The sequence below is a fragment of the Rattus rattus genome, chromosome 5, assembly GCF_011064425.1.
Source record: "Rattus rattus isolate New Zealand chromosome 5, Rrattus_CSIRO_v1, whole genome shotgun sequence".
Lineage (NCBI taxonomy): Eukaryota > Metazoa > Chordata > Mammalia > Rodentia > Muridae > Rattus > Rattus rattus.
Genome location: NC_046158.1, coordinates 149319226 through 149343087, shown reverse-complemented (window position 1 = coordinate 149343087; position 23862 = coordinate 149319226). Strand labels below are relative to the sequence as shown.

At 52.4% G+C, this 23862-nt stretch overlaps 1 protein-coding gene across 1 annotated transcript in view; it reads right to left on the bottom strand.

The window, feature by feature from the left end:
• Atp9a (ATPase phospholipid transporting 9A (putative)) overlaps window positions 1-23862 on the bottom strand; it is a 105613-nt gene that overhangs the window by 18827 nt on the left and 62924 nt on the right. Inside the window, exons 10-17 of the mRNA XM_032904735.1 lie at window positions 20066-20142; window positions 19152-19312; window positions 18748-18890; window positions 16990-17102; window positions 12359-12571; window positions 8909-9070; window positions 1197-1289; window positions 526-609 (exon numbers count right to left, since the gene is read on the bottom strand). Of these exons, the coding sequence (XP_032760626.1) occupies window positions 526-609; window positions 1197-1289; window positions 8909-9070; window positions 12359-12571; window positions 16990-17102; window positions 18748-18890; window positions 19152-19312; window positions 20066-20142 (1046 nt within the window). The remainder of the gene's footprint in view (window positions 1-525; window positions 610-1196; window positions 1290-8908; window positions 9071-12358; window positions 12572-16989; window positions 17103-18747; window positions 18891-19151; window positions 19313-20065; window positions 20143-23862) is intronic.

The window sequence follows — 23862 nt, the reverse complement described above, 5'->3', positions numbered from 1 at the left end:
CTGTGGACCAGGTACCAGGGACACAGGCGTTAGCCAGACGAGGTCCTTCTGCTGGGACGAGAGAAACGCCAGCAGGACAGAGTCGGAGCACAACTCTTAACCTGCTTATTTTATAGCTCAAAAGTAGTCGGGTGGCTCATGGTTCAAATCAGTCGTCTCGGCCCTCGGGAAGCTGAGGTGGGAGCATCCCAGGCCAGCCTGGGCTATAAGCAAAACCCTGTCTCCAAACAGTAATGAGACAGCGGCAGGGCGGGAGGTGAAGGTCAGGTGATCCACTTTCTGACACAGCCTTCTGACACAGGCTGGTCAGACAAGAGATGAGCGGGAAGTGACGGATAAAGTGAAGAAGGCGGCCCCATGCGGAGCGAACGGCGTGTGCAAAGGCCCCCGAACTAACGGGGAAGCTGGTGGGCTCACAAAGACCAGGAGGCCGGAGTGGCAGAGCGAGAAGCTGTGTCCCTAGGAGAGGGGACTAAGGAGGCAGGTCGGGGATGCAAGGCGAAGAAGGTCTCACGAGCCACTTACTTCAAAGTCTTGGTACTGCTCCTCTGTGAGGGACTTCTTGGCCACCACCAGCACGCGCAGTCCCTCCCGGGCCATGTTGCCACACTGCAAAGAGACGGTGATCAGCGGGGAGCTGTGCTGAGGCTCAGGTCAGAGACTGCTCTGGGGAAGTCCATCACTGCCTTCTTTCCCCTAGAGCTGTAGTCCCCAGAGCCAAGCTTCTAGCTTGGAGGGGCAATGGGAGACTGAGCCTCGTACATGCATGGGTTTTCTGTGGTCAGCACGGTGTGTTCCAAAGCCAGGATCCACGCTGTATGGTTACACACAAGCATGGCTGGCTGGCTGGCTGGCTGGGCTGCCGATGCTCCTTTGTGCAACCCCAAACACGGTGCCACAGCACATTTCGGACGGGCTGACCATGATAAAGTGCAGCCCCATGGGAGACACAGCTGGGCCTGCTGTTCATCAGGGTGCCCCTCCTGGCCCTGTGGGCATCTTGTCTGCAATCCCCTAGGAGGAGACGTCATTGCTGAAGGGTGGGTGTGGGCGCTTGCCTGAAGCTGAGGGTTAACCTGCTAACATCCAGCAGCGCACCTCCCTCCGAGGTAGGCAGTGCTGCAAAGACCCCCTCACTGGCCCCTGTAAGGTTCGGCCTCCACAGTACAGGCTCCCAAGACCCTTCCTCAACTCACCTCCTCCTCCAGCCAGTCATTGTACTGGACAATGCCAGCCATGACGACGTCCGCTCCCTTCATGTAGAAGGTGATCTCTCCGGTGGACTCATCCTGAAAAGAGGGACAGGAAGTGAGGAGCTTTCGGGCAGACACCAGTCCCCCGGGTGTCGTTTGCTTTCTGTGACAGGCGGTGTGCACATCGCTTTAAAGAGCCCCACACTTTTAGATGGTTTTTGCTTGTTTTTTCTTTGTTTGTTTGTTTGTTTTGTTTTTTTTTTTTTTGTTTTTTTTCGGAGCTGGGGACCGAACCCAGGGCCTTGCGCTTCCTAGGCAAGCGCTCTACCACTGAGCTAAATCCCCAACCCCTGCTTTTTTTTTTTTAAATATATATTTTTAATTTACTGATTTTGTATGCATGGGTGTATGTCTGAGTACTACATCTATGCCTGGTGTCTTTGGAGACCAGAAGGGCACACTGGGTCCCCTGGGACTGGAATTACGGACGGTTCTGATCTACATGTGGGTGCTGGGGATTGAACTCATGTCCTCTGGAAGAGAAACCGATGTCTCCCCAGCATCCCAGAGCTTTTACACTTGGCCAAAGATAAAACATCAAGAGGGCGGGAGGGGTAGCTCGCTCGGGGGCAAAGGCCACAGAAGGCAGACGCAAGCTCAGCTGGGAGCTTTTGGAAAATGGCTAAGTGATAAAGCAAGATCAAAGAGAGCCCAGACTCTGTTTGGGAAGCTGTTGCTGACTAGAACTACCCGCACGCACGCACACTCACGCTCGCAGCGGCTTGTTTCAATTGTACCCGTGGGCTGTGTAGCTCGGCGGGGACGGACTGTGCTCCATAAACAATAGGAAGACAGAATGCACAGATCCGGGTCCTGCACAGCTCAGCACAGTTTGCTTTCGGGGTCAGCCTGGACCTAGCAGGATGGTAGGCAGGGATGGGGCCTCCACCAGCAGCATCCAGGAGTGGCCCCTCGTGACAACACATCTCTCCAAACACCAGGAAATGTCCCCTGGGGAGACATCCGATCTCTCCACACTGAGACTGTCATCGAGGATGCGTCAAGTCCCTTTCCTGGCTATCCTGGACTCCTGTGCCCACAGGTCTCAGGCTGGACACACCACAGAGCTCAGCATGAGAAGGAGCACACCGACAGACAATGCCCTCTCATATCTTGGTTCCCCTGACTCTAAGCCTTGACAGGCATCAAACACTTGGGCTCACACCCAGATTCACAACAGTCGAGATGGGACAGACACCATCATCTGCCACAGCTCTGTGGGTAGGCTGCAGAGAGGCCCTGGGTGCCTCCCCAGAATACCCAGGATGGCCACACAATGAAGAACTCATCATCGTGCTCCACACTCCCGCAGCTGAGGTCAAGGTGCCGGCTCTCAGTAATGCTGGAGGGCAGAAGGCGGGGACGCTGGACGTGAAGAGCGCAAGTACCAACACCTTGTGCACGTCTTACTACACGGGAAAGCCCCACAGTGCTGCCTGCAAAGTTGCCTCTGACTGAATCACAGGAGCTCAGGAGAGGCCCTGTGGGTGAAGGGCTTGCTACAACCACAAAGACCTGAATTCGGATCCCCACAATAGATGTGAAAGAAAGAAAGGAAGGAAGGAAGGAAGGAAGGAAGGAAGGAAGGAAGGAAGGAAGGAAGGAAGGAAGGAAGGAAAAAGGCAGGCAGGCAGGCAAACAGGCAGGCCAGCCATGAGGACTTGGGGCTGCAGTCCCACACTAGGAAGGCAGACAGTCCTGCTGCTTGCCGGCCAGTCCTTGGGAGCGAGATGATGATGATGAATGATGAGGTCCAAGTTCACTGAGAGAACCTGTCTCAAAAATGAGGTAGAGGGCAAATGAGGCCGGTTAAGGGCACCAGTCCAGGGCCTCCACATGAGTGCACGCACATGTGTGCACATTCACAAAGAAGATGGGCTCCCCGAAGTTAGCTAAGGGTGCGGCTCCCCCTTTAAAAAAAAAAAACAAACCAGGGGCTGGAGAGATGGCTCCATGGTTAAGAGCACTGGCTGCTCTTCCAGAGATCCTGAGTTCAATTCCCAGCAACCATGTGGTGATTCACAGCCATCTATAATAAGATCTGATGCCCTCTTCTGGTGTGTCTGAAGACAGGGACAATGTACTCACATAAAATAAATACATCTACGAAAGGAAGAAAAAAAAAGAATCTTGGAGTGCCCTTTAACCACAGTCCGGCTATCAGAGCAACACCCGGATTCACTCTCTTCCTCCAGCCAAGCAGAGGCATCTACACTTTGTGTACGGTCAACTGCACGCTCAGCCCAGGAAGGATAGCCCGCAGGCCAGGAGAACATGAAAGCAGCGTCAGGAGTTTTTAATCCCTTCCCCTTCCTGAGAGTGGTGCTTAACACTGAGGCTGCAGGAAAGGCTGCCCCCACCCAGCTTCCTCCACCAGAGGGGCTCTGGCCAGCTCCACCATTCGGTCCAATATAAATACGCCAGACATTATCTCCTCGGTGTGAGTCATCCCCTCCCACCCAGTTCATGCCCAGTTTACCGTGTTCCCATACTGTGGTGAGACAACACCATAAACACACAGAGGTGGGCTGCTCAAGTTGTGTTGCCCTGTCCCCTCGTAGCCTATCTGGCACCTGGTTACGGGCCTCATTGATTCAATGGCAATGGTGTCCTCTGGCAGTGATCCACTCCACGAGGGAAGCAGGGAGTTGAACGGGACATCTTGTACAGTGAGGGACACCCAGTTCCTTCTGAGAGCTGTACAGAAAAGTCCAGGAGCAGCAGGCTTCCCTGACCTTCCCTGACCCCTCAGGAGGCATGCTCTCAGACAGAGGAGGAAAGGGGGACTGTGGGAATAGGCTGCGAGCACACGGAGCTCACGGTGAGCTTCTCACACCAGCCTGAGAGGCTGGACGAGCAGATGACATTAGCCAGACACAGTTGGAGGCTCACGCCTGTCATCCCAGCTCCGAGAGGTGGGAGGCTGACGCGGGAGGGTTGCTGGGCCCGTGAGGCCAGGCGGGGACCCAGTAGGAGGTATGTGACAGGCCCGTGACTACAGCACAGAAGAAGATGGATTCTCAGGTTCTGTACGACACACACATACGGCTAGGTGCCACTAGATGCCAGCAGCATCCCCATTCTTGGATTGTGACAGCTGTAAAAGTCGCAACTTTCAAATGTCACTACAGCGAGAGGCACTGCCAGGCAAGCAAGCATGGTATGGTCAGTACAAAGTAAAGAAGCCATCCCAAAGCCAGCAGTGGAGGGACAGGCAGGCGGGGGTGGGACATGAGTTCACTAGCAGGTATTTTCCAAACGCCAAGGCATCCTTGAGAAGATATATGCTCCTGGCATTATTATTGATAACCAAAGATGAGAAACAGCCTATTCAGAAGGAGAAGTGGGGACCGGCCAGATGACTCAGTGGGTAAAGACACTTGCTACCAAGGCTGACAAGTTGGATTCCTAGGACCTGCACAGTGGAAAAAGAAAACCAATGCCCACAAACTGTCCTCTGACCTTCACAGGTACGCCATGCAGTTTTAAAAGAATGAACATTCACGGTTAATAACCTAAAACGCACAGGCTGGAGAGAGGGCTCCACAGCAAAGAATACTTGCGGCTCTTGGAGAGAACTCTGGTTCGATTCCCGGCATCCACATGGTGGCCCACAGCTGCCTGTAACTCCACCACCCTCTTATAAGCTCCAAGGGCACTGGGCACATTGTATACGTTATGTAATTGCGAGCAAAACACTCTCACATGCAGAATAAAATACACCTTCTTAAAAACAGAAAATATCTAGAACAGACACGTATGCACACATGTAATTTAAAAAACAAATCAAAAGAAGTAAATGAAACCGAGGGGTATCTTCCCATCAGAACTCCATGTACATTAAAATCAGCAAAGGTGTCTTGATGGCAGAATAAAATGCCTACTGTGTGCATACACATAGACACATAGACACACACACACGCACGCACGCACATTTTAATAAGGAGACAGCGAGCTAGCTTGAGATAAAGCTACAGGTTAATTTGATCAAACGTATATTGGTATCTACACTCATGTGCTTAAGAAAAAGACTGAAATGAAGGCCCTTGGTGTGGTAAATTGCTGGCCCCAACTCATGGCGATCCTCCTGCCCCAGCCTCTGAAGTGTGAGGATTGCTGGTGTGATCTGTGCCTGGCTTGACTTCCCTTCTTAGAAGACCCTTAACTGTGAAGGCTGAGCCTTTTAAAAACTGAGTGTTGATTAGAATGATGGTGATGACATCTAGGCAGGGTGAGGGCCGTGCTATCCTCAAATAAAAGCCAAGACTTGGGAAGCCAACGGGACTCTGTACCTTGCGTGGGAGGTCACGGCCACTGCTCACAGAGTATGATACATGTCTGGGAACAAGATTCCGTCACAGCTAAAGGAAGGGCGGTGTGTGCGGCTCCGTTTGTTCTCAGAGCGGGCCTTTGGGGACTATCTGATGAGTCAACTCTCAAACGACCTCGGCAGAGTCCACGGCCCTTAGAACTTGAAAAATACTGGCTGGAACCAAGTGAGAGTAGCTGTGGGCAGCGCTGACTAACTCCGGGAAATACCCACCATTCAGTGGCTGATATCCTCGAGCTCAGACGTGTCCCGGAGCCCCAAGGGTCAGGCCAGGTGCAGCCAGGCCTATGCCATGCTCTGCTGTGCAGCTATGTGGGAGGGAGACACCCTGCCTGACATTTCCCAAGGACATGTGTCCCACAGGGTCATAAATCCCAAGTGGCATCTGGGATCTAAGTCAGCTCAGATGAAACAGGACGTTTCAGAGCACACCCACGACGTGTCAATGGGTCTACAGAGAAGCGGGTCACGGAGCCACTGCATCGTCATGGTCCCCGGACAGAAGCAGCCCCATCCCCAGCTCCCTGGAGATGTGCTGGGCCCACAACTCTCTCTTGTCAAGAGAGCAAGGCTAATGGGATGGCCCGTCTCCTGAGATGGCTCCTGAGGGTGGCTTCCGGCTTGCTCACTCTCTCGACAGGGTGAAGCCAGCTGACGGGGTGCTAACCCAGGGAGAGGCCCACAGAGCAGTAGCGAAGGGCGGCCCTCTGTGTAACTGTCAGCAAAGGACGAAGGCCCCATACTGCAGCCCACTGAAGCGGTGGGTAAGTGAGCCTTGTCCCAGCCTTTGAGACACTAAACCAGAGGAGTCCCCTACCCCTCAAGCTATACCCAGCCTCCTGGTCCTCGGGACCTGTCAGAGAACACAAGCGTTGTGCTTTAATTCACCTGTGGGGCAAACTGGTAGCACGCACAGTTAACACAGCACCCCAACGTGGACCGAGGGCCATGGGCTTCTCCATGTCCTTCCTGTCCCTTCTAGCTCTAAGCATACACTTGGGAGCCTGGCAGCCCGGGGCTGAACTCTGACCTATGACCTCCCTGTGTGAACTCAGGCTCTCTCCTTCAGGCTCTCTATGCCTCAGTTTCCTCTTCTGTTGAACGCAAATCACACGACTAACCTGTAAGCTTATGGTTAGTGAGACCCCAGTCAGCTTACGCCAGGCCTGCCTAGCTGCTACCTGTGACTGTTATACTGTTGTTCCCCTTACCGTGGCCACCTCACTGTTAGAACCACCCTAATGGCCACCACTCCTGCTGGATGCTGACAGCCTCTCTCCCACTGCTGATGGCCGCCTGGCCACAAGCCCCCCACCACCACCCCTACCCCCGAGATGCACCTGCCTCTGCCTCCCTCACTCGGGGACTGCGAACACACACTACCACACCCAGCCTTTTCACAGGGGTTGTGGGGATCAAACTCGTGTCTCTGCACAGTGAGCACTTCGTCTACTGAGCCAGTCCCCGGCCACAAGCTTCAGAATTCTTTGTGCATCAACAAAACACACCATGAGCATAAGATTCCCCACCTGGCTCAGTGTGTAGTCAAAATAAAATGACACTAAAAAAAAAAAACAAAAACAAAAACAAAACGATGCCTGAAATCGCCTGAGGGCTGCTGTGCGCAGTAAGTGTAGGTGAAGTTCACGTTAGCATTTGGGGATCGTCCCTCAGCTAGCCTAACATCTAAGGCAAATGTCCCATGCTGGTCACAGATATTCTGTGGAAAGAGGAGTCAACACTTATAGACATACAATGAAATACTACACAGCCACAAAAAAGGAAAGACCAGTATACACAATAAAATAAATGCACCTTGAAACCTGTTGGGGGGGAGGAAGCAGAAGGCCATATACTACACAATTCCTTTTGCAGGAAGTGGACAAAACAGGTAAATCCACAGGAGCAGGAAGCAGACTGGTGGTGGCAAGGAGCTAGAACAGTAAGGCAGCTTGACAGTTGCAGGGTTTAATTCTTTTTTAAAGTTCTTTCTATCTATCTATCTATCTATCTATCTATCTATCTATCTATCTATCTATCTATCTATCTATATTTATCTGTGAGTGTTTTGCCATCATGTATGTCTGTATAACATGTACATGCAATGTGCTCAGAGGCCAGAAGAGGGCGCTGGATCCCTGGAACTGGAGTTCCAGATGCTTGGAGCTGCCATGTGAGTGCTGGGAGCTGAACTTGGGGACTCCAGAAGAACGGACAGTGCTCTTAACCACTGAGCAGGCCCTCCAATCTGTTCTTCTCTCTTTTTCTTTCTTTCTTCCTTCCTTTCTTTCTTTCAAACTATAGCAGCTTTTAAATGATTATGGAGGTTTGTTTTTTTAAAGATTTATTTATTTATTTTATATATATGAGTACACTGTCGCTGTCTTCAGACACACCAGAAGAGGGCATCAGATCCCATTACAAATGGTTGTGAGCCACCATGTGGCTGCTGGGGTTTGAACTCAGGACCTCTGGAAGAGCAGTCAGTGCTCTTAACCGCTGAGCCATCTCCCCAGCCCCAGTGGTTATGCTTTTATCGGTTATTCTATGCTCTGTGATTGTTTTCTTGCACACTTGTTATTGGGAGGCTGGGTCTCGCCCTGTATGGCACACTAGTCTTAACTCTACCGTGATCTCCCGCTTCGGCCTCCCAAGCCCTGAGTCGCAGATGTGAACCCGATTGGGTTTTATCTATGAAATACGGGAGGCAGGCTGGGGAGACAGCTCCTGTTCTTTCCAGAGGACCTGAGTTCTGAGAGGGAGGGAGAGGGAGGGAAGAGAGAGGAGAGACAGGGACTGGGAGTTTGACTCGCTTTTCGTATGTGCAGTATGCTAGACTCCCACATATCAGAATACACAGACAGAGAGCAAAGGAAAACTGTGAGGACCAACAAGCTGGCCCAGCTGGTCAAGGGGCTTGCTGCTAAAAGCCTGACGGTGTGAACTTGAGTCCGGGACCCACACAGTAGGAGAGAACTCCTCTAGGTTGTCCTCTGACTGTTACACACAGAGAGCACTTTCTTCCCTGACTCCTGCTCATACTTGTTAAATAAATTTAAAATGTACCTTTTTATGACTGAGAATGAGAAATGTCTCACTGAGAGCTCCTGATATGTGCACGCTCAGTGCTTCACAGCCAGGCGCGCCGTAGGCTGCTGGCTGAACTGCTGTGCCCACCGAAAGGGCTCGTTTTCTTCCTGAGCAGGGAATCACACTCCCTCGCTAGCCTGGGTGTCAGCAATGAGGCCCTGGCAAGATGTAAGGCCCCCGATGCACACTGGGGGGTGGAAGAGGACGCTGAGGGGCGGGAGAGGACCGGACTCACCCGCACGATGATGCCCATCCGCTTGCTCTCATAGGTGAACGGGAAGACCTGCAGGATGGTGAGATTCAGGATCTGGTCACCAGGGGTCCTCAGCTGCATGGAAGACTGGTCTCGACCCACCAGCGTCAGTCCCACGCTTTCTGTCCACTGGACCAGAGCCACCTGGAGATAACAGGGCATGGAAGGTCAGACACCCAGCACCCAGCACGTGAACACCGAAGGAGGAGGGAACATGGGGGCAGACACTGCCCTGAACCCCATTACCACACAGTTATCTCAGGAAAGCTTTGAACCAAGCCTGCTACCCGTATGGGCAAGAAAGGGCAGGGTGGCGGGGGGGGGTCTGCACCCCTGTCTTTTCTTTGGCTGGGTACACGTCCATGAGACATGTTCTAGTCTTTAGTGGGGTTGGGAAAGGAAGGAGAGTGCAACCGTCTGGAGCATTTGCGGCTATCTCGACTTGGAAGGAGATTCTACTGGTAGCCTGGAAGCATAGCCCAGGGACCTCGATGATGACTGCATGCATGACACAGCCCCCCAAAGACAGAGCCAGGGAGGACTGGTCCACCAGCCAGGAACACAGACTCCCAAAACTTCACGGAACTGCCCACAAGTGAAGGAGAAGTGGCAAGGGCCAGGCCAGGAGGCAACCTATATCTTATCTGAGTCAAAAGTCCAGGGCACTCAACTCCTGGAGGCCACTCCAGTCTCCCTGAGCCCCAGGCAGGCCAGATCTACCTTAACAGACTCACAGGAGGCCCAAGGGAGAATGCCAACCCCAGGCCAGTCAGAAGCCCTTCCCGAATCATGTAAGTCTGTGTTGCTGGGACCCACTGCCATGTAGAAAGTTGACGGTCTCTGAAGCTGAGAAAAAAATTCCTTCCTGCATTAAGGCCTACATCTCCAGGGTCCCAGTATCTACTGAAGACCAGCCTTGTGGACTGAATAATTACTGGGTTTTTGGACCATCAGTGGGGAGACAGCCAGCTGGACTAAATGGATGCGAGCCTGCGAGCCATTCTAACAAATCCCCTTTCAGTATAAATGTATCCAGTTCTGCAGGGCCATTCTAACAAATCCTTTCTATACCAATGTATCCAGTTCCGCTCCCTGGGAGAGCCCTGACTACACCTACAGCCTGGAGGGAAGTACACTGGCGACAGGATCAGACAGGAGCCGGGTTGCTGCGCCTTAGACTGATCTGATGTCTGAGACCTGTCAGACACCTGTCTGACCAGCAGAGCCGGGCTGTGACAGCTCCACACTAACTCACAGCCACTCGACTGCTGGCAAGGCACAGGCAACAAGGCAAAGGGCTTTCCAGGGCTGGAGGTGGCTGGGCTGGCAGAGTGTGTGCCCCGCCCAAATGCATGAAGCCTTGGGCTTGAGCTCTAGCACTTCATAAACTAGGCATGGTGGGAGTGCCTGTAATCTCAACAGATAGGAAGATCAGAGGTTTAAGGCCAGTCGCTTGAGGGAATCTTGGGCTGCATGAGAGCCTGGTGGTGAGGAAGAAAGGTGCCTAGCTTCTCAAAAAAGCTTAGTCTTAAGGGGACAAGTCTTTGGAGAGGGTTGACTTGGTAACTGGTTAAACTAGGAAAGGAGACACTGGGTCATCTGCTAGACACTTGGTCGCCCACTGGAAATAAGAGGAACCAATCGTAACTGTCAGACCCTCACTCCCTCAGGGTTTGCTCCCTGCTGAGCCTTGCTGATGCATGTGGAAACTTTTGTTCTTAAGAAAAAAAAAAAACACTTTGGCCTTTGCTGTTTGGTCAGTGGGCGGTTGTTTTCGTCCTGAGAGCGTAAAGTCGTTTTTCCACTGTTCTTCCTGAGTTTTACCCGACTTGGGGTATATATTCTGTGAACGTCAGTAAAGCTTTGGCATTCTTGTAGCACGAATGACCTGAGTCTCTGTCTTTTGTTAAATCCCCCAGGCCTACGCCCGGTTCTTGGTACCGTGGCGGCGTGGGCGCTGTCAAGTGGAGGTCCCACCGAGATCGGAAAAGAGAGGAGGCCCTGATGGGATGGTTCCAGGAAGCTGGCCGGCAAAGTGGAAGGAACGTATTGGGCGAGTGGCACAGAGTGACAAACCAAAGGTAAGTTTAGTTCACAGTAAGTAAAAGGGTCACGCCATGGGAACCTCGAGTTGCACATTACAGCCAACAGATCAGAAAAAAAAACAACTTCAGAAAAGACTAGTCCCTGGTTTGATCATATACTCTATACTTAAGTAATTTCAAGCAAGTGAGTTCTCAACTTGCAAGATCCTATCCTCAGGGAGGGAAAGGAATGGCTCCGAGGTTAAGAGAACTTGAACCAGGTTCGAATCCTGGCACTCACATGGCCACTCGGAACCATCTGTAACTCCAGTTCCAGGAGACATGGAGCCCTCTCTTCTGGCCTCCTTGGGCATTGGACACACATATGATGTGGACGTGCATGCAGGCAAATGCCCACACACATTTTTTTTTACTAAGAGAATTCACTCCTATCTTTAGACATCTTGACTCGGATGTCTGATCCAAACCGGACATCAGATCTTAGGCTTGGTTTCCATTTGTGGAGATCAGATCCTCCCAGACTGTGGAGGGCTCCCAGAGACTCAAATCAGAAACTTGGAGAAACAAGACGGCGTGAATCCCGTTGAGAAGAACGGACGACGGGACCGCCTTGGAACACCCTCCCACAGGGACCCTCAGCAGACCAGAGGCTGACAGGCTGGACCTGAGGCTTCCACAGCTGGCAGAGCAGACACCGTGCAGAGTGTCAGTATCTCAAACTCAAACTCAAACGTCATCACACGCCCACACATCGTCCTGGTCCCCAGTCACAAACTACCAAGAAGAAAACACCGTCCCTTCTCACAGCCCAAACACCGGAGGGTCCCAATTCTGCTCCTGAAAGAAGATGAGGTGCAAAGGACCGAACCCAGTGAGCTGCAGAAGCAATGATGTCATCACAACAGTGGAGCAGAGCCCGGCCCTGCTCCCCATCCACCCCCTCCACTTACACAGGGTCCCCACGCTTGTTTTGAGTATCAGTGGTCATGGACAAGCAAGGCTTTCTGGGTTGAGCTACCCCACACACGGCACCACACAGACTAAGAAAAGTCTTCCCCAGGGAGAAAGTGACAGGTCTCAAAGGTAGATATCCCAGGTATCCCTTGACTTATGGCTCGAAAAGGTTTACACAGTGCTATATCCCAGCCACCATGGGCCACGGAGCCCTGGTACCTTAGAGGCCACACCAAGCTCAAGCTACATGGGGCACTGTCTCCAAAACCAGAAACGGTTCTGTAGTCAGAAGCCAAGTGTTGTGAGCAGGAGGGACCGAATCGAGAAGGCCAGGCCCGGGGCGAACGCAGATAGTCAGGGCCACACAGACCTGTGCCTCCGGTCCAGGGAGGAAGGAAATGGCGTGGCTAAGACCCTCCCCAGCCAGGGTTACCTCGTCTGGGCTGGATGCCTGGTACACACGGCAGGAGTCCTCAAACTGCTTCTCAGCCTCCGCCTGGTCGGTCACGCCGTTGCACTCATACACGGGTGTCACGTTGTGGCAGAGCGCGATGGCCTTCACGGCCTCGTGGACCCGGCTGCTCATGGTCCTTCGGACCTTAGTGGTGACTGTGGGGCCCTTCTGAGCCGGTGGGTCCTGGGACGGCTGTGGAGAGGAGCAGAGAGACAAAGGGTCTGGACATGGTACGGTAATGGTGGTGAGTGTCCCCCTCCTGCTGTTCAGCCCGTAGGACTCTTGGCTTCTCCATGCTTAGGACCCTGGGTTCATCCCCAGTACAAAACAACGAGGCAACCAAGCAAGGTGGGAAGCAATTGAGGGAGATGCTGAGGTCAACACACACACACATCATGTGGTTTAGCGTCGGACTGGCCAAGCCCATCTCTCCAGGCTCCAACACCATCTTCCCTCCCTGCTCCACTCACACTGACAAAGTTCTCCCCACCTTGGAGCCTCTGCCCTTCCACTACCCTCTGCCTGCAATCCCGTTCCCTCTGGAATTCTGCAAGAGTGGCCTGCCCAGTCTCACCACACAGGTCTGCATTTGCAGGTAAACTCAGAGAGGCCCTAACGCTCTCAGCCCCATCTGCCCCTCACAGCAGACAATGCTTGCCATTCCCCTGTGTCTCCATGTCCTGTCACCCACCAGCCCCAAGGACAGAGGCTGTCAGTGTGAGTTCATCATCATTGTATTCCCAGCAGCCAGAGCCGACAGGACAGGACAGGACTGGTGTTGCCAAAAGAATGAGTAAACAAAGTATCTACTTCTGCACTCAGGCACAGCACGGTGTCTGCCCAGCATGCAGGAAGCCCTCAGTCCCATCCCCACCATCCCATAAAGTGAGGTGCGATGCACCTGTCTTCCCATCACTGGAGAAGTAGAGCTAAGAGAATCACAAGTTCAAGGAGGCTAGCCTGGGCTACATTAGCCCCAATCTCATGTAAATAACAAGTGCACAAACAATCCCTAGGGCAGGGAGAGCACTCAGCATGATTCTCCTCTAAGACAACTAAACGCTAAGGCCCAGCAAGATGGCTGGGTGGGTCAAGGTGCTTGACAACAGAGGCTTGACCCCCAGGAACCTACAGAATGCAGAGGACAGACTCCTGAAGGTTGTTCTCTGACTTCCACACATGTGCCCTGGTACATGTACACACATGTATACCTCACACAGGTATTAAACCATTGTCCTGTGACCTCCACACATGTGCCCTGGCACATGTACACACATGTACACCACATACAGACAGATATTAAGTCAGTGCCACTGAGCAGCTCAGAGTCGCCATGCTGGACCAAGGGTTGCCCATAACAGCTAAACAGGAAGCTAGGAACACTTGTGGGGTTCCTGGATCCCACATTCCACTGAAAGCATGTACACCCAGCAGGATAAAAGGCATGTGAGACTTTACAATGCATGATGCTTAACACCTATGACACATGGTTCGCCCAAGCCAAGAACACATGGCCCAAGAAACAAGAAGGTGGCATCCATTTAAATTTTAATACTATTTTTAGTAGTGGCTGTTAAGACTACTCCTTGGATAATTAGACAATCACTAAGTTATTCTGGTCACTGTGCGGACTCACAGGGCTCTGACTTCCTGCTCTGTTAACCTCTGGTGTCAAGAGCACACCAGTTGCACTTCCAGGTCAAAGGGCACAGCGTTGTAACGGTAATTAGAGCGAGGGATCAGAACTCCGGCTTCTACAGCTCATTAGCCGAGTGCTTTTAATTATGAAGAGTTTTAACTTTAAAATTATCCGGGGGCCTGAAGGTTTGCAGAGACGCTCCCTCTGCTGGAGATGACACTACCGGTCTGTAATTTACGTCCTAGTCAAGTCAAACTTTCAGTTTTGCCCACAGCCCTGGGCACCTGGCCTGGATTTACTTCAGATCGGAGTCAACAGTGAAGCCTCTGGTGAGGCAACCTCTGGGGCTGGAGAGCGTGAGCAGGGAAGGCCAGGGCAGGGGCAGGGGCTGAGTGAGGGAACTCATCAGATCTCAGGGTGCGAGGCTACCTCAGTGGAGCCAGCAGATCCTACACTGGAGCCAGCGCTTCTGCTACTATTCGGGAAGAGGGATGACTACCAGCTGTTGGGGGCTGTGCTCTGGGAGACCCTCCCAAGCCAGGCCAAGAGAACCAGGACAGCCGGGAGTCCCACAGAGGCCGCCAGCCCCAACCAGAGAAGCAGTCCTCCCGAAATCAGAAGGTATGGAAGGCGGTGGACCACGCAGTCCACCTCCATTTCCTACCTTCCCACACCAACGTCCTCTCCACTTCCCGGTAAGATGTCTCAGGGTAGGGAAGAAATGACCGTGAGGGGAAGGGAGGCATGAGGGTGCATGCCACAGCATGGGTGTGGAGGGCAGAGAACAGCTTGTGGGCGGTAATCCTCTCCCTCTACCACATGGACCCCAGGGATGCAACTCAGGTCTCATCGGGCTTGGTGGCGGCGACTGTGTGTGTGTGTGTGTGTGTGTGATATGTGTATAGTGTATATGTGTGTATATGGTATGTATGTGTGTGTAGTATGTGAGTGTATGTGTTTATGATTTATGTTTAGGTGGGGAATGGGGAGTATATGTGTGTGTATGTTTGTGTATTGTGTGTGTTTCAGTGGGTGTGTTATGTGTATATACGTCGTGTGTGTGTGTGTGTGTGTGTGTGTGTGTGTGTGTGTGTGTGTGTGTGAGAACAGCTGCATACCCTCATACGGAAGAGTTTCACTCCTCTGACCGTGTTCATTGGAAGCCTCTGCCTCACAGACCCCGTAACCCCCACACATTTCTTCTTGCTTAAAAAATACCAAGGGAAAAACAGACACAGACACAGCACACAGGCATAGGCGAAAGTTCTTTCTGACCTGGAGAAAACTCCCCAGTTCCAGTCTTCCTACGGACGGAGAAAGGCAAAAAACGCCAGTGTGCGTGCGTGCATGCGTGCGTGAGCACGCATGTATGCATGTACTTAAAATATGTGTGTCTTGAAACATTGGAGGAGCTGGTGAGGTGGCTCAGTGGGTAAAGGAACCTGAGTTCCATCCCTAGACCTCATGGTGGACAGAGAACCGAACTAATGCCTGCAAATCAGCCTTGACATCTACATGCTCACTCCCCACCCCCCAAAAATAAATAAACGTTTTTAAAAGTTTAAAGTGTTATTGTATAGGTTTTAGATTATAGTTCAGTTTTTGTAACGGTATTAATAATCAAGCCGGGGGACTTCCTCCTCTCTCCCTAGCCTGTAGGAGTTTTACCTCCTGATGAACTGGCTGTTTGCGTCTGTTTGCTTGGCCTTGTGGTGATAATCTAGAGTTTCCCTTCCACAGTGTTTGAGACTACCACTCTCTTTATGAGGTGCACTTAGCTACAACCGTACTCTTTACGCAGCTCACCTGGGCGCTCGTAAACCTCCGCCTGTAACTGGACGCGCAGAAGATAAACAAAGGTAGGATCCCGGCTCCTTCTGCAGGAAGGACGCGTCAAGGACCGCACCTGACCAACTCCCATCTGGTAAATTCCACGGAGGTCCTAGGGTCAGGCTTGCAAGTCTTAGGGAGAGGTCAGTGTTGTGTGAATTTCCGAGGTGGGCTGTCAGGTAAACACACACTGGCCTTCCCTCTCCGTGGCCCGTGTATCATCTTGTGAACACTGCCTTGTGGCCGGCAGGTTACACACCAAAGCTCTCGAGAGTAAGGAGAGACTGAGCCTCATCCGGCTGTGCTCCGGTGCCTGCTCTGCCCTGCGTGGTCACCGGGTTCGCCTGCTCAAACGGGTGTGCAGCCAACAACCAGGGCTTCCAGCTCTGACTCGAATTATCTGGTTTGGGGCTGCAAATGCCACCCTTAAAGACTGAGGAGGCTCAGCGCACGTGGCCTGGTTCCCAGAGCCCACATGAAGAAGGAAACAAGACCAAAACCAGCGAGATGGGGAGGCAGCGTCAGGGGGACCACGGCAACCTCAAGGATAGGCTGGTCTACACTGGGAGTTGCTGGCACCCAGGGGTACAGCGAGGCCCTTTCTAAACAAACAAACAAAGCAAGCCAGCAGGACAAGGCCCGAGGAACAACGGACATGCCGCAATTCGCCAGTTCTGGTGACTCCTAACTTTACTAAAACTTGCTGAATTTGTACCTTTCAACATGGCTGAATGTTTTGGTATATAAAGTCTATCTCAGCAGTCATTCAAATACGCAAAGTGGCTGGGCAAGCAGATCTCTGAGCACAAGGCCAGCCTGGTCTACATAGTAAGACCCTATCTCAAAAACAAACATACATACATACATACATACATAACATAACATAACATACATGTATATATAGGAAGTCATCTGAGCCTGGAGTTCAGTGGGTAGAGAGCTCGCCTAGTACACACCAAGTCCTGCGTTCAATTCCCCAGCACCACATAAGCCGGATGTGGAAGTACAGACCCTGTAATCCCAGCACTTGGGCCGTATGTGTGGATGAGGCAGCCATGGACATCTGTGCTCAGGTAATGAGTTGTGGCTAGTCCGGGCTAAGCCAGTTAGTTAACACCTACAGCCACGGGCAAAGCTTTACCTGGGTGTAGATGCTGAAGATGTGACTCTGCACTTCGTCCATCGAGTCCAGGCCGTAGGCCACCGTACCCAGGTGCAACCGCTTGAACACCATCTCGTTCTGAGTCAGGGTCCCTAGGGCACAAGAGGCGAGTGTATTCCCTCCTCTCTCTGAGAGTCAGCGTCAAGTGCTTTCCTCACGGAGGAGATGGGAGAGGGACCTAACTCTTCTTTTGAAAAGAACATCCTAGTTTCGTGGGGAGAAGACTGTACCCACTCCCCGGGGCTGTCAACCAGGGGTGCTTGACTGTTCCCTCCATTAAGACGGTGGTGGCGTATGGCATACACTGGGCCCATCAGGCCCAACAGGAAGAGACACTGATAGGTGGGCAGACACACATGACCCCCATGCCAGCCCCACAGACACTGCTCTGGGGGCCTGGTGCTGACAGGCCTGAAGCCTTGCCATTTCTCTCCTTGCTGAGTCCTGCCTTTGAGTGTTATGGGTCAGGAATAAAAGAACCCCAAAGGCTCGACTGTGGAGGGGTGTGGTCCCCAGCTGGTGGCACTGTGGAGGGGTGACGGCTCAGGAGGGCACTAGCTTTATCACTTTCTCCACGGATTAGCCGCTGCTGAGTTAACACTGAATTGGGGTGGGGAAAGGGGAGGGGGTCCTCCACCTGGTATACTTCTGTCAACTTCATACAATCTAGAATCACACGGGAAGAGAGTCTTGCTAAGGAACTGTCTAGATCAGGATGGCCCATGGGTATGTCTGAGGGGACTGTACTGATTACTAAATGACACAGGAGGAACCAACCCACTGTGGGAAGCACCATTCCCTAGGCAAGGAGAAGGACGCCAGCTGAGCGCTAAGAATACGCGTGTGTGCACATATTCTCTCTGCTCCTGACTGTGGATGTGCTATGACTAGCTGTGTGTAAGTTCCTGCCTTGGTTTCCCCTGCCTGAGGCTGTGACCTGGAACTGTAAACTGATCAGACCCTTTCTCCCCTAAGTTGCTTTTTATCAGCATCTGACATAGAAACAGAAATGAAGCCTATAAAAATAATTAATAATAATAATAATAATCCACTTTTCCTTCCTAGCCTTGCTCTCAGAAGGACAACTCTGAGACGAATTATTTATTAATAAATGCCTTGGCCACAAGCTTTGGCTCCTTCCCTGACTGCCTTGTAATGTATTTAACCCATATAAACTATTCCGTCTGCCACAGTTACCTCTCCCTCAGTAGCCAAGGCCACTTCCTCCCAGCATCTTCCCAGCGTCTCCTCTAGTGTCTCACTCCAATCTCTCCCTGTCTCCTTATTCTCTATTTCCCAGAATCCTCTCTTCCTGCCAGTGTCCCGCCTCCTATTTCCTGCCTCTCAGCTCATTGGCCATCAGCTTGTCTATTGACAGGTGATGCCTATTAAAGTCTCTCTACAGAAACCAAAACGGAAGTTTATCTTGTCCCTGGATCCTTTCTCTCTGCTTCCTTGTGTCACCATAGACCTAGATGGATGGGGAGCCAGATGTCCAGGGACAGGGCTATCTAAAGCCAGGAACCAAAATAAAGCCTTTCTCCTTTAAGTTTGTTTTCTTGCTGAGCACTCTGGCTGTCCCACACGGGTGTCCCACCACTGGCACCAAACACTCCCTCTTCATCCAACAGTGAGGGGGGAAGACAGCAGCCATCACCTCTCCCACCTCTAAAGGGAGGAGCGAGCTGACTGGAACCCCACCCACCCGGCTCCTGCTGCCCCTAAGAAGGTATTCACCCGTCTTATCTGTGAGCAAGTAGGAGATCCGGCCCAGCTGCTCCGGGATTGTGCTGGAACGGACCACAGTCCCAGGGATTTTGGAATCCCTGCGAATCACCCAGCTGTACACGATCTTGCCCATGTCCAAGTTCACACGCAAGCTGGGTAAGAGAGAGCAAGAGTTAGCAGAACATCTCTAAACCACACAGACGGCGGCACGCGTGAGTGTGCACATGTGGTCAGAACCCCACAGAGAAGCAGAAGACTTCACAGGCCGCACAGCCATTCAACACAGAAAGAGAAGCTTTTCCTCTACTTTGCTGGTCCTTGGACAGGCAAGACCCTGAGGGATGACAGTACTTGGTCCTTGCCTGTCCCCAGCCCACGCTCAGTGTGCTGATGCCCGCCCCGCCCCAGCTCACCTGATGGGAATGATGTTAGAAAACAGGAGCAGGAAGCGGATGATCTGCAGGTACCAGCGGCCGGCGAAGTGCTGCAGGGCCACCATGACCAGCGACACCACCACCAGCGCACCAAACAGGATCTTGGTGAGGCAGTTCACCTCCAGGTCGAACAGGCCAATCTGGGGAGGAAGCACAGGGTGCAGTGGATCATGGTGCAACCCAAGGCCTGGACGGAGAGGAAGTCTGACTTCTGTGAGCCAGCTTAGAGACCGACATCACTGTAGCAACTGCCTGCCTGGGGCTGGGATATAACTCGGTTGCTGAGTGCTGGTCCAAAGCCCAGGGTTCCAGTCGAACGACAGGAAACGTCTGTGTTTGCTATCATGTGTCTCAAAATGCAACAAGTGCCCCAAATCCATAACATCATAAAAATACGGCTCGGCAAAGGGCTCAGACTCCAAGTCAGCAGCAGGTGTAAGAATGATCTTGACTGGAGGCTGGGGACATAATCCATTTGCACAGACCTATACGGCAAACCTTTTCAGAGTATGCTGCTTTGTTTTGTAGACAAAGTCTTGCTCCTTATAACACAGGTTGGCTTTGAACGCTCTCTAGCCAGTGATAGCCCTGAACTCCCAATCTGCCCCTTCCACCTTGGGAACGCCGGGGTGACAGGTTTGCACCCACACCCAGCTTACAACACAATGACAGAAAAGACAGAGGTGGAAGGGGACTGGGAGGGTCACATGTGTAAGAGGAGAACAAGATGAAAGATGTGCTGTGTGCTGGCACTCGCGAGCACGCACACACACACACACACACACACACACACACACATCTGACAATCGGCTTGTGAAAGGCAGATTTTGAACTCAGTCCCTCCCCGCCATTTCCCCCCACTGTGTGGATCAGCATATGCTAGTCTCACATACCTTACTTCTGGGATCGGAAGTATTCATGACACTCCGCAGCTCTCTGCCAGTGTAGAGAACAACACCCACAACCGTGCCTGAAGGGGGGAAATCATGCCCAAATGAAAAGGGGGGAGGGGAGGGAGGGAAGGGGAAGTGGGGGAGGGGGAGGGAGGGAGGAAGGGAGGAGGAGGAAGAAGGGGAACAGGGGACAGGAGAGGGAGGGGGAGAGGAAGGGAGGGGAATGGAGGAAGGGAAAGGAGAGAGTGGGGGAGGGAGGCAGGTTAATAAGCCTATCCCGCAGGCTTGAGGACACTTTTCCCATCCAGGAACATTGAAGATACAGTGTTTCTATGGCTACCTACAGCTCTGGGCAGGGCTGGCCTATGGAAGCAGCGCCCTCTAATGGCGGGTGGGTCACGGGACAGGTGTTTATCTCTTGTGCCTCTAGCCTTAGAAGCATCCACAAACACCTAGAACATTCTATCTGTGTGGAAAACCTAAGCGCACCTTCCTCAGTTCCTGGCGCATTCTCTTGCCCAGCTGCCTTCTGCCCATCTACCAAACTCGGCCCCTTAGAGGAAATTCCTCCCTAGAATCTCCTCCCCCTCCCCCTCCCCCATCTTCCAGATACACCAAGCAAAGCCCTCACTCCCTCTAAGAGGAAAACATATTATAGAAGAAACAGAAGCAGTAACGTGTGTACAAAAACACTCAACCAAGCGCACTCTCAAAGGTGACTGTCATCTGGTGTTGGCCAGAAAGGGGAGAGATGGACACGTTGGGGGCTAGCGTGTAAAGTGGCACCATCTATTTTGACGGAAATTTAGCAGCACGGTCCAAGTGCAACTAAAAATGTTTAGAGCCAGATGATAGGGAAGTCAAGAACCACCTCCATCAAGGCGAGAGGAAGACGCTACACCACCACCCACCCAGCAGAGGAAGGGTGTGGAGAGAGGACACCGCTGTGAGCCCTGTCAGAGCTGAGGGCAGGCATCCAGTGAAAGCTGAAGGTGAGGAGAGTTAGGCCTGCTGGGAAAATCTGAAAATGAGCATCGAGTTGGCAGAGGCAAACTCCTGCCTCTCCCTTCCCTGCCCCTCCCCTTCCCCCTCCCCCTCAGGACCACCGTTGCAAAGGGGTTTAAAGACATCTGTGAGGGGGGGCCCTCTCCACGAGGCAGGGCTGCAACAGGACAAAGAGCAGAGTCTAAAGTGCTCGTGCACGCCTGCAGTGAGCCACAATGAGGTCCTCTCAGAGGCTCGGCAGATGGCTGGGCAGGGGGCTCTGTGCACGGTGCTCAGCAGATGGCCTGCTTTGGGGAAGGAGGGCACCCCACCCTCAGCCTGCTGCTGGAGCAGGTGGTTGGACAGCAGGACCTTAGCCTGAGCCAAGCTGAGGTGGCTCCTCCTATCCTACACAATGTCCCCCTGCCTGGACACCCAAGCCCAAGGGAAAGGACATTGAAAAGGTGCAGCACCCAAAGGGTGTACCCTTATTCCAGCCAGTCACGGGGGGTGTCACCAGCATGGCTCCAATCACCCAGCAATTCCATGTGCTTGGCACCAAAGTTCTGTTCCAACAGACTGGAACCCCTGCTCTGTGTGGCTATGACCCAAGGGAGAGGCACAGTCAGGAGTCCACTGCTGTGCCCCATCTGGTCCCCAGCCTGCCTTCCAGAGCAAGTCAGCCATCATCTTTTTATTAAAGAGTTTCTGTTTTAGAGATAAGATCCCATGTAGTTCAGGCTGCCCTCAAACTCACTCGATAGCTAAGGATGACCTTGAACCTCCAATCTTCTTTCCTCTACTCCCAAGTGCTGGGATTACAGGTGTGCACACCACATCTGTTGTATGTGGTGCTGGGGATCAAACCCAGGTCCTCATGTTTGCTACGCAAGCACTCTGCTGACGGAGCCACATGTCCACCACTGAGACCATGGCTCTAGCGGCACGGCTGTTCCACAGAACCCTCTCACGTGTGCCCTGCACACGATCCAATTTCTGGCCTCTTTCTGTGTCCTCTCTTTCTCTTCCTGCTTCTTGCTCTCCCTGTAGCCTGCAGTCGGTAGTCCTGCTGATCCCCTCAGCCTACCCTTGCTCCACTGAGCTCCCAGAAAGTAGTGATCCTGCCTGATTCCTGGGTTATTTTGTATCCCATTTATTTCACAAAACCAGACACATGCCAAGCTCCCAAAGGGAAGGTCTAAAATAGTCACAGTAACTCAGCATTGCTACAAAATATCCCAGCATGCATGGATCTGGGGTCAGAGCACATGAGCCAGATTGCAGACCAGATGGGCATTATCAGACACAGGGCACAGAGCCCGCGAGTGACTGTGTGCTGGTCACGTGCCAAGACAAGATCACACCACAGACTCAGGAGACAACCCACAAGCCAGCCCTTTGTTATCCAGTCTGTGAAGCAACAAGCTAGAACTCGGGGCTCTGAAACACACGAGCTGCACAGCCCCAAGACTCCCCGCTGCCTTCCATCACCTGGCAGCAAATATCAGATTGCCATGGCAACTGTATCCTCTGCAGATGGATGGTAGCTAAGGCAGCTGGACATTCGGTGCAACCTGGTGAGCTTTCCTAGTCTTTAAACTGGCACCGGATAACAGTGGGCTGGGCAGCATCGGGACAGGGGTTCCACAAGGGACACAGTAAGAGACTCCCTTGCAGGCTGAGTCCAGCGCCACAAGGAAACAGCCTGCGTTCAATTTTGTGTTCACACCACAACCTGAACACAGTTGTCTACCGGGTGGCATACAGGAAAACGGAGGCTGACGAGGAACCTGGGAAATGCCCAGTTAATACTCACTCTAAACATTCACCTGCTGAAGGCCCGGCAGGCAGTACACTAGAGCACAGAATGCCTGCCTGCTCTCTCTTCCCCATCAACACAAAGAACACAGATCACGAGGTCCCGTGAACTGCTTGAAATCTGTCTCCAAGATCCCAGTGTGTCTACACTCTTCCCCAGAGATGGCGCTCCAAGGCTGTGTGACCCTGAGCAAGAGGTTTGCCCACTCTGAGATTCGGTTCCATGGTCCATTAGATGTCTTTATTTCATTTTGTAAAACCAGGACTAGAGAAACAGCAGAGCTCTGTAAAGTGGCTGCTCTATAAAAAGTCTTTGACACTGACTGTCTCCAGGCAACAGAAACTCAACAAAGACCTGCAGAGCGGGAGGACATGCTGGACTGTCACTCTGCCCACCTGCGATGGAGCCAGGAACCACACGGTAAAAGGAGAAGCCCTGAGCTGCCTCTGACCTCCATAACACTACCAGTGTGGAGCACGCTGCTCCTAATTCAATTCCCAGCACCAACATGGCGACTCACAACCATCTGCAATTCCCAGATCCAGAGAATCTGACGCCCTCTTCTGGCCTCACCTAGCAAGTGTCTTTTTAAAAACAAGAAAAAAGAAAAAAGGAATTTGAAGAAATGCAGAAGAAAAATATAAGGACTATGAGGAAAACTGTGCAGAAACAAAGATGGCTGAACCCCCAGGCAGCCCTGGAAATGGCAACATTTGTTACGGTTTTTTGTTTTGTTTTGTGATTTTTGCACTGGCTGTCCTAGAATGCAGACCAGGCTGGCCTCCAACTGACAGAGATCCCCTTGCCTCTGACTCCTGAGTGCTGGAATTGATAATCTGTGCCAACAAGTCTGACCTTGGTTTTATTTTTAAAGACAAAGGCGGGAGGAGAGAGGAGGGGAGGGCTGGAGAGTTGGCTCAGAGGTTGAGAGCACTGACTGCTCTTCCAGAGGTCCTGAGTTCAAATCCCAGCAACCACGTGGTGGCTCACATCA